This window comes from Peromyscus maniculatus, chromosome 19 (genome assembly GCF_049852395.1).
Source record: "Peromyscus maniculatus bairdii isolate BWxNUB_F1_BW_parent chromosome 19, HU_Pman_BW_mat_3.1, whole genome shotgun sequence".
NCBI lineage: Eukaryota > Metazoa > Chordata > Mammalia > Rodentia > Cricetidae > Peromyscus > Peromyscus maniculatus.
In genome coordinates this window covers 49,142,764-49,158,866 of record NC_134870.1, presented here as the reverse complement: position 1 = coordinate 49,158,866, position 16,103 = coordinate 49,142,764, and the positions used below count along the sequence as shown (strand labels likewise).

The 16,103-nt window shown below is 39.6% G+C and overlaps 1 protein-coding gene across 1 annotated transcript in view; it reads left to right on the top strand.

Annotated features, from left to right (window-relative positions):
- Fbn2 (fibrillin 2) overlaps positions 1 to 16,103 on the top strand; it is a 214,223-nt gene that overhangs the window by 80,371 nt on the left and 117,749 nt on the right. The window contains exon 8 of the mRNA XM_076555290.1: positions 13,634 to 13,759. Within this exon, the coding sequence (XP_076411405.1) occupies positions 13,634 to 13,759 (126 nt within the window). The remainder of the gene's footprint in view (positions 1 to 13,633; positions 13,760 to 16,103) is intronic.

Here is a 16,103-nt window from a genome sequence, read left to right as displayed (position 1 = left end):
TCACTTTCAGAGGGAGATCCTGTTGGTCCATTTCTCTCTGAGATCTCCTTCCACCAGGCACTATTCCTGCTCTCACAATATCATACCATTCTGTCCACAGGTATAGTCCTGTTCTTTTGGTCACCACTGCTACCTTCCAGAGAAGAAATTAAGCAAGTCCTTGGTCTCAGCTCAACTCATCACTTTGATATGCTATTGCAGGTCTAGGGAAATGTTTATCTTATATACCCTTTTGTCTTCACATGGTTTCTGTCAGTACTACATGTTTGGAATTGGACAGGGGGGGCGTACATAGTGTTTACTGTGCTTGAGTGGAAACCAAGATCTTCATATCCAACAGTTTGTGCTGGTGACTCCTGAGCACATTTGGAGGTGGATTTTTCTTGAGGCCACCAGCTCACAAATAATGACATGAAGACTTATTGCTAATTGTGAAATCTTGGCCAATAGTTTAGGCTTGTTTCTAAATGGCTCTTATAACTTAAATTAACTCATATCATTTACTCTCCCTCCTTTTACATTGCTCAGTTACCTTTACATTGGAAAGCCCATGCTGCTTGTTCTGCATCTTCTGGCATCTCCTCACGACTCTGCTCTTCTTCTTCCCAGCATCCTCTTTGCCCATAAAATTCTACTTAGCTATTGGCTGTTCATCTTGTTATTAAAGCATTCATAGTGACATATCTTTACACAGTGTAATCAAATATCTCACAACATTTCCCTCTTTTTGTCTAAATAAAAAGGAAATGGTTTTAGCTCTAACATAGTAAAACTATATACAATAAGAACAATTATCAGGTAAGAATTACATTTACAATGTCCAGATCATTTGTATTTGTCAATTTCAAAGAAAATACTCCATTATTTATCCTATCTTGGTGAGTCTAAAGTTTTGTACCTAATTTATCTTCTATCATAACTAAGGAAAAATATAACAATATGTAGTCTTCAACTCTATCAAAGACCTCAGAAGGATATAATATTACCTGAATAAACAAAGTGCATTGCAGGCAACTTCCAAAATTAGAGAAATGACAGAGACATCTGGCTACCTGGACAGTCACCCAAAGTTCCTCTACAACGGTGGGGCATCCAATCATCAGCCTACAGGGCTAGAATACCTGACAGACTTTTTTATAAAGCAGGAATTTTGAAGGATTGTCTTGGCAAAGTTCACCAGTAACTTTCCTGTGTGTCCTGCTTGTGTAGTTTGTATAGCATACTGTCAGCAGTCAAGGCAAGAGCAGTTTCTTACCTAGTGGCTAGCTTTGCCACAATGGAAGCAAACTCCATATGGATGTTCTTTGATGCCCATCATCCTTTTATGAAGTAGATTGGTGCTGCCAGGAGCAATCTACTTCATAAAAGGTTATTAAACATATTAAGTGCCATATTCTGTAGAACTCTGAAGTGTTTGAAGACGACTGTCTATCTAAACTAGATCTGTTTGACCTTGAAAACATACCTAAAATAATTACGACTTTGATTGTTAGATGATTAACTACTAACCTGTTTTTCTTCATTATCCTAAATAGTTTCTAATAATAACTTTCAAGGACTAGAAATTTACATTACATTTTAAAATAACCTGCATAGGTAAAATACCTTAAACAGGAGTAGAAATGTATATACAGTATGTTCTAACAAAATAACCTTAAATTTGTATCAATATGCAGTAATACCTTAAACAAAAGTAGAAACATATATACAGTATAATAAAAACAACCTTAAATTTGTATCAATATATAGAAATTCATATCAATGTATAATTTTTAAGACTAATAGTCGCTTTTTTAGGCTAAAAGTAGATTCAATAATCTATCCTTTTATTCTATCATTTCTCTATCCTCCTTTTTCTTTTTAGAACAAGATTCCCAAATCTAATCTCCTTTGTTCAGCTCTTTTCCTGAACATTACCAATAGCAACTTGTAACTAACTCCCCCTAAGCAATGACAAATATGCATAACCCACTGAATGAACTAAAACCAACCATCCTACATCTTGGGAATGTGGACATAGTGTTCTCTAAATTGTTTCCTGATGTTTGGGGGAGCTGGTATCTGTGGGGGACCCTGAGAAATTCAGGATAATGGTCAAGTCCTGGCTAGAATAGACTTTGAGACAGGACCATCTCAATCAGCAGCCTTGAAGCTGTTCTAGATGAAGAACTCTGAGAAAACTGCAACAGAGGCACTCTAAAAGGCTGGATGCCTGGGCTTCTTGTTTTCATTAGTGTCTGGTCCCCTTGCTCTGAAAACACATAAACTTTCAAAGATAACATGCATATCTGCATTAACACAAGTATAGACTGTGTGTTGTACACAAGCCAGCCAAGGATGATTTTTTGTTTTATGTTTGAGCGAGTAAAATATATGTCACCTGTCTTGACATTATTTTTGATTTATTTCTTTATGTCTGTAACCAGAATATTTCAGAGGTTCTTTCCCAATCAAATCTGATCTCTATGAACCGTGATCGAATGAATCCACAGCCTTTCATTTCCTGTGAAAACAAAAGCATAATCTCTTCCCCAAAGCATTGCATTTTTTGAGTTCCATTTTAAGATTAAGGCATTCTTAAAGTTTCTAGACTGGTTCATTTCAGCAGTCTCTTTCACAATCCCATGTCTCCCAGCAGCTGTTGTTTGCTTATCAACAATCAAAAATTTCAAAAATAACAGAATAATATACAGGATCCAGACTCCCTGTGTATTTCCCATCTCTATGTGGCTTATTATTATTACTCTACTCCTTTTTTAGAAATTTTTTATTATTTTTAAACTATTTATTTATTTTTATGACTGCCTATACTTTTTTCCCCTTATGTCTACACACATTGTTAAACACACTGTAACCTGTTGAGAAGTTTTTTTCCATCTGAATCCATTTTACTGCATATCTGTAATCCTTTCTGTCTGCATGAGCAAAATCTTAACCTACCATGCATCTTAGCTCATGGCAGCTCAAGCCCATAGACAGTGGCCAGGAGATACATCTCTGTACCAAGGCCCATATAAATGACTGCAAGAGTAGGAAACTGTTTGGCTCTTTTTTTTTTTTTTTTTTTTTTTTTTTTTACATTTCTCAAGTTTTATGTGGAAATGCATGCACCAACATTGGCCACTATTTGTAGTGAGCCTCTGTCCCACTAGCCAGCTCTCAAATCATGACATGGAGATTTCTTATTAATTATGAAAGCTCAGCCAATATCTTAGGCTTGTTTCAAACTAGTTCTTATAACTCAAATTAACCCATATCTTTTAATCTACTGTCTTTTACATTGCTCAGTTGCCTTTACATTGTAAAGCCCATGCTGCTTGTTCTGCATCCTCTGGCATCTCCTCACAACTCCACCCTTCTTCTTCCCAGCATCCTCTTTTCCTATAAAATCCTGCTGAGCTCCTGGCCATTCAGCTTTTTATTAAACCAATCACAGTGACATATCTTCACACAGTGTAATCAAATATCTCACAACATTTCCCTCTTTTTGTCTAAATAAAAAGGAAACAGTTTTAACTCTAACATAGTAAAACTATATACAGTAAGAACAATTATCAGGTAAGAATTACATTTACAATATCCAGTCCATTTTTATTTGGCAATTTCAAAGAAAATACTCCATTATTTAATCTATCTATCCAAAGTTTTGTACTTAATTTACCTTCTGTAATAATCAAGAAAAAATATAATTATAACTATTTAGTCTTCAACTCCATCAAAGACCTCAGAAGGATATAATATTACCTGAATAAACAAAGTGAATTGCAAGCAGCTTCCAAAAATATAGAAACAACAGAGTCACCTAGCTACCTGGACAGTCACCCAAAGTTTCTCTATAACATTGGGGCATCCGATCTTTGGCCTACAGACCTAGAATATCTGGCAGACTCTTCCATCAAGCAAGAATTTTGAAGGACTTTCCTGCCTTATCTTGATATAGTTTGACAGCCTTTTTCTTTTGTGTCCTCTTATTTAAATGGGTACTGGATATGAGCACAGACCCTCATGCTTATGTGGAAGTACATAACCCACTGAGTCATTTGTCTATTTCCATTTTAAAAGCTAGCCATGTATGGTAGCATTTTCAGCCCTTTCCCCTGAGTGTGGTACTTATTATTATATTGGATTTTTTAAGATTGGATAACCCAGGAACGTACATCTTTAAGAATTATGAAGCATTTCTCAGTCCAGGTGTGCATGACTCAGAGCCATCAATCAGTGTTGAACATTCAATGGTCATCACAAGTCAAGCTGAAACACTGTCTCATGCTCAAACTCTGTGTCTCATGCCAGTAAGGGAATAAGGAGGAAGCAAAGCAAAAGCTACAGTTTTTAATTTAGAAAGCAGGAAAGATGAAGGAGGCTCTCAAAGCAGCAGGGGACCTGAAGGGTGTGCCATTGAGTTGTTTCTGTACAGGCTTTGATATAGGACTTAGCAGAACCTCTTTATCATCTTGCCTCTATTGTGTCCACCTTTCTCTGCTTTCTAACTTCCATCCCACTGATTTTATCTATCTCATTGGCTTTATCCTCCTATGTCCTTGGCTGACAATCACCTCCCAAAGTTCAACTGTTTCAAGATACTGTAACTCAAAGTGTTCATGAAGAGGGCATTGTTTCCCTTAAAACATCATTCTATCTTGCTTTACTGGTTTATTAATTCCAGATTACTAATGAAATTTGCTGTGTCTTTCTCTTACCCTTCCTTCTTATGTGCAGGGCAATCAATCTTGCCTTTGTCCTTTTCTCTCCTGGTCCTGATCTCATACCTAAAGCTTGATGATCTATACTGCCCCTGTCCACACTAGGAACTCTGTCCTATCCTTTCCAGCACTGGAATGTCTCCTTCACCAGCAGTGGACCTCTGGTCAGCCTCTACCCCACTTTCTAGTTGCCTCTCTTTGCTACAAAACAAGGACAGCAAAGTATTCTTGGTCTTTTTCTTTACTTTCTGGTTTTATCTTCTAGATAAATAACCTCAGCTCACAGGAAACTTCATTCCTCACCCAAGAAGCTCCCTTCATACTTTGGCTCTCTCTGTTCCCTAGCTGGGAAAAACCCTCTTGTTCCTTCCTATACAGGTGATGGCTTTCTCACATTCTTTAAGGTCCCTTTTCAGATACTATGACTTCAAGTACTTGTTCTGAGCTTCACAACTGCATTGAATTAGAATACTACTATAACATGTTGTCTTCCAGGGCACTCAATCATCTTCTGCTTTGTTTTATATCCATCTTCTTAGCAGATTGCAAATTCCTGGCAGTTACAGACCGTGCATAATTAGTTCTTGGTATGTGACAAATCAAAGACTTTTAATCAGCAGTAACTTCTTGAGTTTGTGAATAAATAACATGTGTCTAATTGATTGTTTTTCATTGTTTAAAGAAATGAACTGGAAGGCTTGTTAAATGTAGTATCATTTCAATTATTATTTTTATCCAAAACATTGCCTGAAATACTTTGCCTTTTAAGAAAGCTCAGCATGAAGAAACTAAAGTCTCTGTGTTTGTTTAAACACTCATCTCTTTTAACCCTTTTCCACAAAACATAGATGATATATTGATAACTAAAGCTATTATCTGTGAATTAGAGCTAAAGGTACAACAGTGATCATTTAGAAACCACATAACTGTCTTTTCTAGGGATTATGTTTTTCCAAATATCTCATAAATACAGTATATGTAAGAGAAAGTAATTTCATGCTAACTAGCTGGATGATTTTGAGAAATCAATGTGCCATCTTTTATTGTTATAGTAACAATGTAATGAGTAGGATTCTATCCTAAATAGATAAATTTAGAAAGCTGACTTTAGCATGGAATGGCATGAAAAAAATGTCAAAGACTTCAAAATATCAAGTAAGAATTCTGGTGGGATTTCTCCTAGCAAAACAGGAATTTAAGTTTAAAAAGTCTCCATTGTTTAAAAATCTTGAAATAAGGAAAAGAAAAAGGCCCTGTGTAAAAATAATTATGTTCTATTTTCCGTTATAAGATCTTCCTCCATGGATGAGCAGTTACACGTCACCATCAGTGAAGATCTGTCCCAAGAATGCAAGGTTGGCCCAGCATCTTCACATTAATCCATGTAGTATATGAGAGTAGATTAAGATCGTGATCACCACAGAAGATGAAGGAAAACATAAAAAAACAACAGAAACCATAATCTCTAGTGTCACTTCCTGATCAAAAAGATCTACAAATTAGGAATTTATTGAAAGGAGTTTCCCCACCTTGATCAAGAACATCTGTGTAAAGTTACAGCTGACATCTTCTTAGATGCCAAAAGAATGTTTCCCCAACAGCAGGGGGCAGGGAAATCCACTTGCATTTCTGCTCAGTTGTAGCGGAGGCTGTAGCCAGGGCAATTAGGTAAGAAAAGTAGCCAAGGACATTAACTAGAACAGCAGAAGAAAACTACAACAGTCGTTCCTTGACTTCAAAGGACACATCCCAGAAATCCTGTGGATGCCTGAAGCTATAGTTAGTATATGTCTATTTCTGTCTTACTAACTGGTTAACCAGCTATCTCTTTACATATGCTTATATAGTGTTTTTCCTATACACATATAAGTACATGCATACATGTTTGTTGTGAAGTTTAACTTACACATGAGGCACAATAGTTAGGTGCAGTACTCATGTTAGCACAATATTAAGAAACTTAGAGGGTTCTTGAAAACAGAGGAGAGCGTCAAGGGGGCAGTTCAGGAGAACGTATACAGCGTGGATGTGCTCAGTAAAGGGGATGTTTGAAACCTAAGTAAGATGAAAACTTTTATCACACCACTCAGAATGTACACAATGTTCTGTCTTCCATTTAATATTTTTGGACTGTTTGAGCGTAGCCAACTGAAATCACAGAACATGGAGCCATGTGTAAGTGTGGTGTTGTCAGTCAGCCATGCCAGAATCATAGACAAATACACCTGTGCCTTTCCATGTATCAAAATTTATTGAGTAACAATAAGTTTACAAAGTATAGATGTTCCAGAGGCAACAATCTGCCAGATTATTCTTATTTCCTTTGTAATATGGTTAAGAGGAACACATTCCTTTATTCCATTTTTTGTTACTAACATTAACTCTTAGAGATCATGCGTCACACTTGTGTGTGTTTGTGTGTGCATGTGTATGTGTATGCACATGTATTTATATGGGATACAAAATGAAAACAAGATAAAGAGGCTATGGAACAGTTTTAAGAGGTTTAAGAAGTAGGCTGATAAAAATGCAGAGTCTGTGTTGATAAGATTAAAAAACCCAAACCAGCTACAGGTAAAAGGGCAAGACCTGGTTAACAGGCAGAACAGACAGACAGGTAGATGAGCAGCACATCCAGAGGTGTGAACAAGAGGATGAGCAGAAGCCAGCAGGGTAGGTTGCAGCCATAATGGGGTCTAGCTGAACGGGGAGTTCTCTGCCTGTTGCTCCTTGATGTACACACATGACGACAGGTCAGGGGTTGAAGAGGTGACTGATGTCACCACCTTAGTGTGGGTACTTACCTCTTTATGGGGTCCAGGTGAGAGTTTTACCCTTTCATGAGTCCAATGTATCGGATAAGTTCTTGACCCTGTTCTCCATGATATGGTTTTAGTATGCTCATGTGCCGGTGCAGTCTCAGTTTATCATGATGATTTATCTAGGTGGCAATAGTAAGTCATGTATCAATCTCTGCTGCATGGGTGGTACTGGACAGGTGATGTGTGTGTGTGAATGTATCCGGGCTCACAGTAATTTTCCATCCTCAAAATGTAGTCAGCTGCTTGTGAGATGGAGTGTTTCAGGATGAGGCACAAACTGAAAACCACCACTTTACACAGTGAGAGCAGGGCACACCTGGTCTCAACAGGAGGACTACTGTGTCTGTTTTGTGGATGATGTACTTAGCCGATAAACTACCACCTAAATGAAAGGAGGTATCCCCTAAAGAGGCTGCGGTGAACTCTAAAAAAAATATTAGAGCTGGTATATTGCTTAGGGAGGATCATGAGTCTACTTCTCTCGAACCCAACCCTCCCCATGTCCCACCCTCCCTCCATCATTCTACACCATCTATCTTATAAATCAAGGTGTATGTCTGCTGTTTCTTCCCAGTGACAGTTCTGTTCTTCTGTCCTGATTTCTTATTGACTGTTTTCTTCTTCTTCTTCTTCTTCTTCTTCTTCTTCTTCTTCTTCTTCTTCTTCTTCTTCTTCTTCTTCTTCTTCTTCTTCTTCTTCTTCTCCTTCTCCTTCTCCTTCTCCTTCTCCTTCTCCTTCTCCTTCTCCTTCTCCTTCTCCTTCTCCTTCTCCTTCTCCTTCTCCTCCTTCTTCTCCTCCTCCTTCTCCTCCTCCTTCTCCTCCTCCTTCTCCTCCTCCTTCTCCTCCTCCTTCTCCTCCTCCTTCTCCTCCTCCTTCTCCTCCTCCTTCTCCTCCTTCTCCTTCTCCTTCTTCTTCTTCTCCTTCTCCTTCTCCTTCTCCTTCTCCTCCTTCTCCTTCTCCTTCTCCTTCTCCTTCTCCTTCTTCTTCTTCTTCTTGCCTAAATTCAGGCATTCTGCAATATTGTTTCTTCATGAAATGCTCTTGCTCACTTAAAAATCTTAAACAGCAGATGATTCCTTCAGAATAAAAGCCAAAGCTCTAAAGATGATGCTCCAGGATTCGGCTTCTGTTCTACCAACTGTGCCTTTTACCTCCACGTTTCCCAGTCGTACTTGCTCATGCAAGTCCCAGCCTTCAACTGTGCTGTTTCAGACTCACTCACACCCTTCTACTTCCCGGTACTTAGTAGTCTAAACTGAGTGATGGTGAGGGCTCCAGGCTTATGCCAGTGAAGCCACTTCTCTGACTAAGGAACTGTGAGCCAATTCACAATGTTAGAATGAAAGGGAAGGTTTGTGGGAACTTTCTCGGAGAGTTTTTCTTCCCCTTAAGAGGGCAGAGACAACCTGTCCTTTACTGGATGACCCAGTCAAAGGTCTAGCTATACTTACAGTAGCTATTTGAACCCATCAGGGGAAGAAGATGGAAGATAAATTCGGAGTATGGAGAGGCTGTCAGCAGGCTCCCAGCCTGTAACTAACTGCCTGAGCTTCCCTGTTCTCCAAACCTTTTCCAGGAAACAGTTAGGTGAAGGAAAATGGGATATTTACAGTGTAGCCAAGCCAGGGAAAGAATCTAGTTTTTCTCTGTACCTTGTCTGTATCTATTCAGAAAGACTTAGAATTCATAGAGAAGGAAGACGAGGACCAGAATGTTTAGACAGCTAGGCGTGTAACATTTGATCTGCACTTTTGTAGAGTGCAGAGGAAGAAGAGCATCTTGACCCCATGTTGCCTCCTTTCTCATCAGCTCATCTTGATTCTCCTATATTTTTACAGGGTTAATATGGTTGTAGAACGTCAGCCTGGGCGTAATGTGACCTAAGCAGGAGACATTGGTCTAACCAATCCTGAGGTCCACGTGACTGGACTTTCAGTCATGATGCTATTAAATATCTGGCCTGAGTTTAGATCAGTCTTTCTGGGATTTGAAAACCAAAGCTAGCACACTTTAAAAATTCAAAATGTCCAAGACGATGTGGGGGAAGCATAATAGACATGCAGAAAAGGCTTTCCTTTTTCCTTTGAATGGACCTGGCACCCTTAGATACGCTTGTCTACACTAAGGCAGTATGTGATGTTCATTGATATAGGGCCTCCTTTCAAATCTGATTCTAACATAGGGTCCTGAAGAAACAAATGAGTAAGAGAGCTATGTGCATGTAGTCCACTGAACATAAATGCCAATGCTAAATTTTATTAGATGTGTAAATACCAGGCATTCGTATAGCGAAATGCAAAATGTCTGGACCATCATGTTTCTGTTTGTTTGTTGTTACTTTTGTATTGTTTTGTTTAAACCTATCTCTTTAATTCTTACAATTTGAAGAGTAACTTGCCTAAAGCTATTTGGGTAAAAAATCATTTTCTTTATACAGAGCCATCAGCCTCTGTATACTGTTTGTGGCATGTATCTATTTTGAACTTAACCTTTTAAGGTTTCTATCTCATTCTAAATACACAGAGATTTTTGTAAAATGAATGTTTTCATAGGAAACCTCAAAACTCAATGTCATGGTATGCTGCTTAGTTTTTTGTTTTTTTTTTTTTTTGTAATCAACTTAACAAAATTAGAGTCAACCAGGAAGAGGACACTCCATTTGAGGAATGACCTATGAGCAAGTCAGTGGGGCATTTTCTTAGCTGATTGATGTGAGAGAGTCCTGCCCGCTGTGGGTGGTACTATCCTTGGGCAGGCGTTTCAAGGTGGTAGAAAAAGGCACACTGAGCAAGCCATAGGGAGAAGGCTCATCTCTGAGTCCCCAACGATACACTGATGTTGAACTAAGGGAAGAAATGCAGCCCACGTTGGAGTCATTTAACCAAGTGTGAATCCAGACTTGGATCCTCCACCTCATGCTCCCCGTGTCTCCTGTCTCCTGTCTGTCTGTTGTATGAGTCTGGATCTGTGTCTGTGTCTATCCCTGTGTCTGCCTGTTGTATCTGTGTCTGTCCCTCACACGGGGCTTTGCTCTGTCTTTATTGAACTGCACAGGAAGCATCACATGGGGAAGGAAGAGGATACTTTACAGAAATCTTTAATTGAGTTTTAGAGGGGATTAAGTCACTGGCTACCACTGATCCCAACTGACCCAGATAACAAGCATCATCATTTACCAGCCAATATCCATAGATGCTTGCATTCAACTTTATATGTTAGATTTTAGAAAATTGCTTTCAGCTTCTGTGTTTGCTGCTTTCAGCAAATGGTGCACACACATTATTTGGGTCAAGGGTATTGAAGAGTATACAATTTAAGGTTACAGCTATGCATTAGCTTAGGTTGTAAAAGTTGATTGCATAGGAAACCCAAGGCATGTAAGTATGGCTGTTACATTGTCCTCTTAAAAGTAAGTTAAGCAAACTGTTTGAGTACACAGTAAGATAGCAGTCTTAAATCTCAAGTGACCTGAAGATATATTAAGTTTGACTATGAGCTCCAGCAAAAGTTCCAGTCTCTTTTCTTTGAATGGAAGAGATATTTTTGTAATATTGCATCACCACACTATTCCATGGCCTCTGCTTCAGTGCCTGTCTCCGGGTTCCTTCCTTGAGTTCCTGCCTTGTCTTCCCTCAGTGATGGACTATAAGCTGTAAAATGAAACAAACAACTTTTTGCCCCAAGTTGTTCTTTTTTTGGCCTGTGTTGTATCACAACAGGAAACAGCATGTATTTCTATATCCAGATATTTCAAAAATACCTGCCCCCCACCAAATGTCAAACATCTTTCACATTTCAGTTTTGGACAAAAAAAAAAATGATCCTTTATTAGGAAATGCTTACAAATAAAAGTTAGTATTCAAATGAAGGCCATGAGATCTTATAATATTTGAGAATTTTCATTAATTCTAAACTACCCAAACTCTTGGACTGTTGCTATTTTGGACAATGAAGAGAACAGGATGCATGTTCAGTCTTCCATTTGTGCCGCCTGCTCCACATCATGCTGTTCTCTGTTCTGTCTTCCTTGGGGAGAGGCCATTTATGGTGATACTTGTTGTTTGCGGTCTAACTGTTCCTGCTTCATCTCTGTGCTGCTCTCCATTGTACGAAAGCACCGTGTGCATGAAGATGGCCGCACAGGATGCAACAGGTCCTAATTTGCACACATGGTTTCATTTTGCTGGGTGAAGGCTGATGGGAGCGCTGTTACCACATCACACATTTGCTCCTCATTTGTGTAGGCAATTTGTGTTAGAATTCTGATCTCCCAGGGGGATTGGTAGGTGTGGATTTGTGCCTCTGTCCTTCAGCAGCTGTTGAATCTCAAATGAAGATAATAGTTTAGAGGATGTCTGAATGTCCACCTTCTTTTTGAAGAATATACAAAGGAGATTTTAAAAAAAAAATCTAATGGTTGCTTCGTGATGCAGCTCATTAACCTGATGATGAGTGCATCAATAGAGGGATATCAAAAAGAGATGGGTAACTTTATGTGTTTTTGTTTAAAACTTTGAATCGTTTATTTCTTATATTTTCCATTTCATAGTTTTAATTGCTTTCTGATTGTTTGAGAATCTCACAGCTGTCTGTGATGTGTTTGATCAAATGTCCCCATTCTCTCCCCTCTACCTCTTTCTCTTTCTCCCTCACTACTTACCCCCCCCCCCCCCAGCTGCTCTGTTTTTAACACTGAGTCTCCTTTGTGCTGCCCATGTGTGTACTGATGTAGGTAGGACCTGCTACTCAGGCTAGCTTCTCAGGGACCACATCGCTAAGGAAAGCTGGCTCCCCCTCCTCTGGCCGCCATCAGTCGTCAACCACTCCTCAGCTAAGGGTGGGCCCCAATGTCTGCCTCCCTTTGGCATGCTGGGATTTGAGCTAGCTTTGGCTTAGGGCATGCAGTGTGCATGCTGTTACAGCCCCTGTGAGTTCATGGGAACTTTCTGTGTACTGCCAGGCCCAGGGAATCCTGCTTGACCATGAAAGTTCACTACCCCTGACAGTCTTTCTACCCCTTCTTTTGCAGTGATCCCTGGAGCTCAGGGGGAGAGGTGTAATTATGGAGTGTAAATGTTTTCCCTCTCACTTATAATTAAAATGCAGTTATTTTCCCTGTCTTGCAAATTGAGACATTCTAAAAGAATGTATACAGCACAAGAGGACAAGAACATAAAAGAAACAAAAAGTTCCCCTTTACTTTGATTTTAAGTAATTATGTTTACGACTTTTATAATTGCTTCCTCTATTCAGTGGTCTTGACTACACCAATGCAATTGTCTTTGCTAACAATGCCGGCAGTTGGGTATCCCTGCCTGGGTTTTCTCCCAGGGCGCATTTCCTTTGTAAAAGGGATTAACATTCAGCTCCTAGTGTGCCTAACTGAAGTTTTGTTTGACTTTCTACCTCTCTCTGCTCATGGGATTAAAAAGGGAAGTACCGGAAAGCTTATAGAGACTCTCCTGCTTTAGGTCAATTTAAGAAAAAGCAGACCCCGCCGCGAAAGGAAGCAGTCCATTCCCGGGATTAAGCAGGGGATACCCACAAAGAGCAGCAGTAGGAAAAGTGGGTCCTGCCCGGCGCCTCTCACCCTGTCTCTTTGCCACAGCTGTACATTGTTTCAAATTGAAGTTATTCCCAGAATGTCAAATGTACCCACATCCAAATGCACCTACCATCAGCACATCCTAAAGCCAAATAGGAAAAAAAAATAATCCGATACCCTCTGTTAGTTTCGATGATGGTTGTTAAAATTAGCTATGTTTGCATTTAATTATTCCATATTTAAAAGGTAATTGTATATGTGCTTTTTTGAAGGGCTCCAGAAGGATAATTCAGAACTAAGATGTTGAAATCTTATTTGCAATTTAAGTTGCATCTGAGGGGAAAGGGCTTATATAGAGTTTTGCTTTAGTTGGCCTTGTTTTGCTGTCCTGGGAGGCTACTTCCAAGTCAGTTCCCATAGATATGTGTGAGAAATTCCTCAGGGCCTGAAACAAGAGTATCTTCAGGGTTACATGATCTGACCTAATCAACCGTGAGTGCTCTCATAGTTTTTAAATCCTTTTGTTTAACGAAGGCCTTTCTCAATTATCTCCCCTTGATTAGACATCGATGAGTGCAGTGTGGTTCCTGGGGTCTGTGAAACCGGTGACTGTTCCAACACCGTGGGAAGCTATTTTTGTGTCTGTCCACGTGGCTTCGTAACCTCCACAGATGGCTCTCGGTGCATCGGTAAGCCTTGTGTTTCGAAGGTACAATACGCGCGCGTAGCTTCTTTATAATGACGGGACAGCCCAAGCAGGTATGAAGATGGTAACGATTATAAAACCATTGGGAAAAATGGATGAAAGGGTTGTTCTACAGCCTTAGCAGTATTTAGCATCAGGGGAGGATTGATAGACCAGGTACTGTTTGTAAAGTCTTTGCTTTCGGGAGCCATCTGGCTTAGTTTTATGTTGTCAAAATCATTTTTTGGAAGGAAGATTTGGTCAGGATGTAACTGTTGCCCAGCATTGCAGGCACAGCACAAGAAAGATGTAAAATTTGCTTGGGGAACTGGAATATAGTAATTAAAGATTCTTTTGTTGCTATGAATCATGAACACAGAGAGCATCTTATTTACTTAAGCTTGTTTATTCTGGTAAAAAGTACTTATTACAAAGGAGGAGCTGGCACCCCTAATTTTGTGTTTCAAGTGTATTCAAATTAAAGCCAAATATATTTACACAGTCTGCCCTGTTTAAAAAGATGAAGATGTACTTTGCAGCCATGGTGTAGGTCATCATCCATCAGGAAGCATGCCTTAGGCTTCTGTCATGTGAGCCCAGAGATTATGAAATGCCCTTTGATGTACAATCGTGTTATAGTTATCTTCTCATTCCTTGCCTTGAATCTTCATCCTGGTCAGTTCCAATATTGAGCTAATACTAGCTGCAAAGAGAGGGAAAAGGATGTACAATCTCTATAGCAACACTCAAGATTTTCACTCAAGATTTATGTAATGATGAATTAGAGAAATTTAGTGCCCAAAGAACAGAGTTTCATGGTCCAGCGACAGGAACAAGTGGGATAATGAGGCTTTCCCCCAGTCTGGCAGTTAATGTATCAGTAGCTCCCTGGGGAGGGCGGGGGCGCTATGGATTAGTCAGAGTACCAAGTAAATCAGTTTACGATCTAGAACTACAGAGTTAAGGAGATAAACTCAAAATCTCATACCATCAATAAAGGACTATGGCTTGAAACCATTTGATGAATATCTTATCTACCAGGCACTAAACTAACTATGGTCATCCATCAGTGAGTATGAAAGGTGTATGTCCTGCCATCAGAGGGCTGGGTTGTTATCACAGATAATAGGATCACAGGATAGACATGTCAGTGACAGTGACAGTGACAGTGACAGTCACAGCTATCACCAGTTGTACATGACGTGGGAGGCACTGCACACCCTCAGTCTCACCTGCAGATCTGTTAGGACTCAGGCAAGTGGCTGGTCTCTCTCCACCTCCATTAAAGAAAGTGGTCAATAGAATAGTTCCATTATGCTCACTGTTATTAAAAGAAACAAGGAATGGTAGATATGTCTACACTTCACCACAAGGTTTATGGACTCATTATCTTTCTTCTCTTTGTTTCCCCAGTAAATTAATAATAGCCTGTTTGTCTCTTGCATGTCTTCACTGAGCTCCTACAGGGCTCATCTGTAACCACCTCCGTCCGACCTTACATGCACATCTCTCGTTGTGAAGTGTGGTAGCATTGCCTTGTTTGCCTACAGACACCTCTGTATTATTGTGTTTTTTCTTTTCCGTACTCATCAAAGCTCACTCATTCTTTGAGGATTAAATTGGGAATGTTTTTTAACAGCCACTCCTACGTAATCTCAATTTTCTTCTTAGATGAAATGAATGAGCCCCTCCTACAAGACCCACGTCCCATAGCTGGGGGGGGGGGGTCTATTGTCCTCTCACAGGTGTCCCTGCTCTTCCCATCAGCCAGACTTTGGGATCCTGACTTAGTCGGCCTCATGGATCTCAGGCTTCCTGTCATACATCATCATATGCATTTCCTGAAGTCAGTGCATTTGAATGAATGGGAAAGCCACCAAATGTGTGAATGGGATGATAGTGGGTGTAGGAGTCTCATTTGGTCGATGACGTCTTTGTGTCATTTGGCTGTCTGATGGACAAGATGATGCAGGACTGACTCATGGTCCTGGATACTTCACAGGTTGACTCCAGATGCTGAGTCCTGAGCCTCCAGAAATCCCCCTCATTTAAGAGGAAACATTCTATCCCAGTGGACAGAGGGAGGGCACCCCAAAAATAGAAAAGTGAAAAATGACTCCCAGAAACTACAAAGCTAGTGCTAAAGTTAAGTAAACAGCTTAATTAAAAATACACACATTATATTTTGAATAAGTATATGTTTCCATGTATGAGAAAAAAAACAAATACAGCATTTTAACAGGTAAGAGGTTTTTGAGTTCTTGAGTGTCTATTTTCTTAGATTGAATTTACTTATGATAGACTCTTACATCATGAAAATATGGATGCCCCTCGGTTGTTTGTTTTGT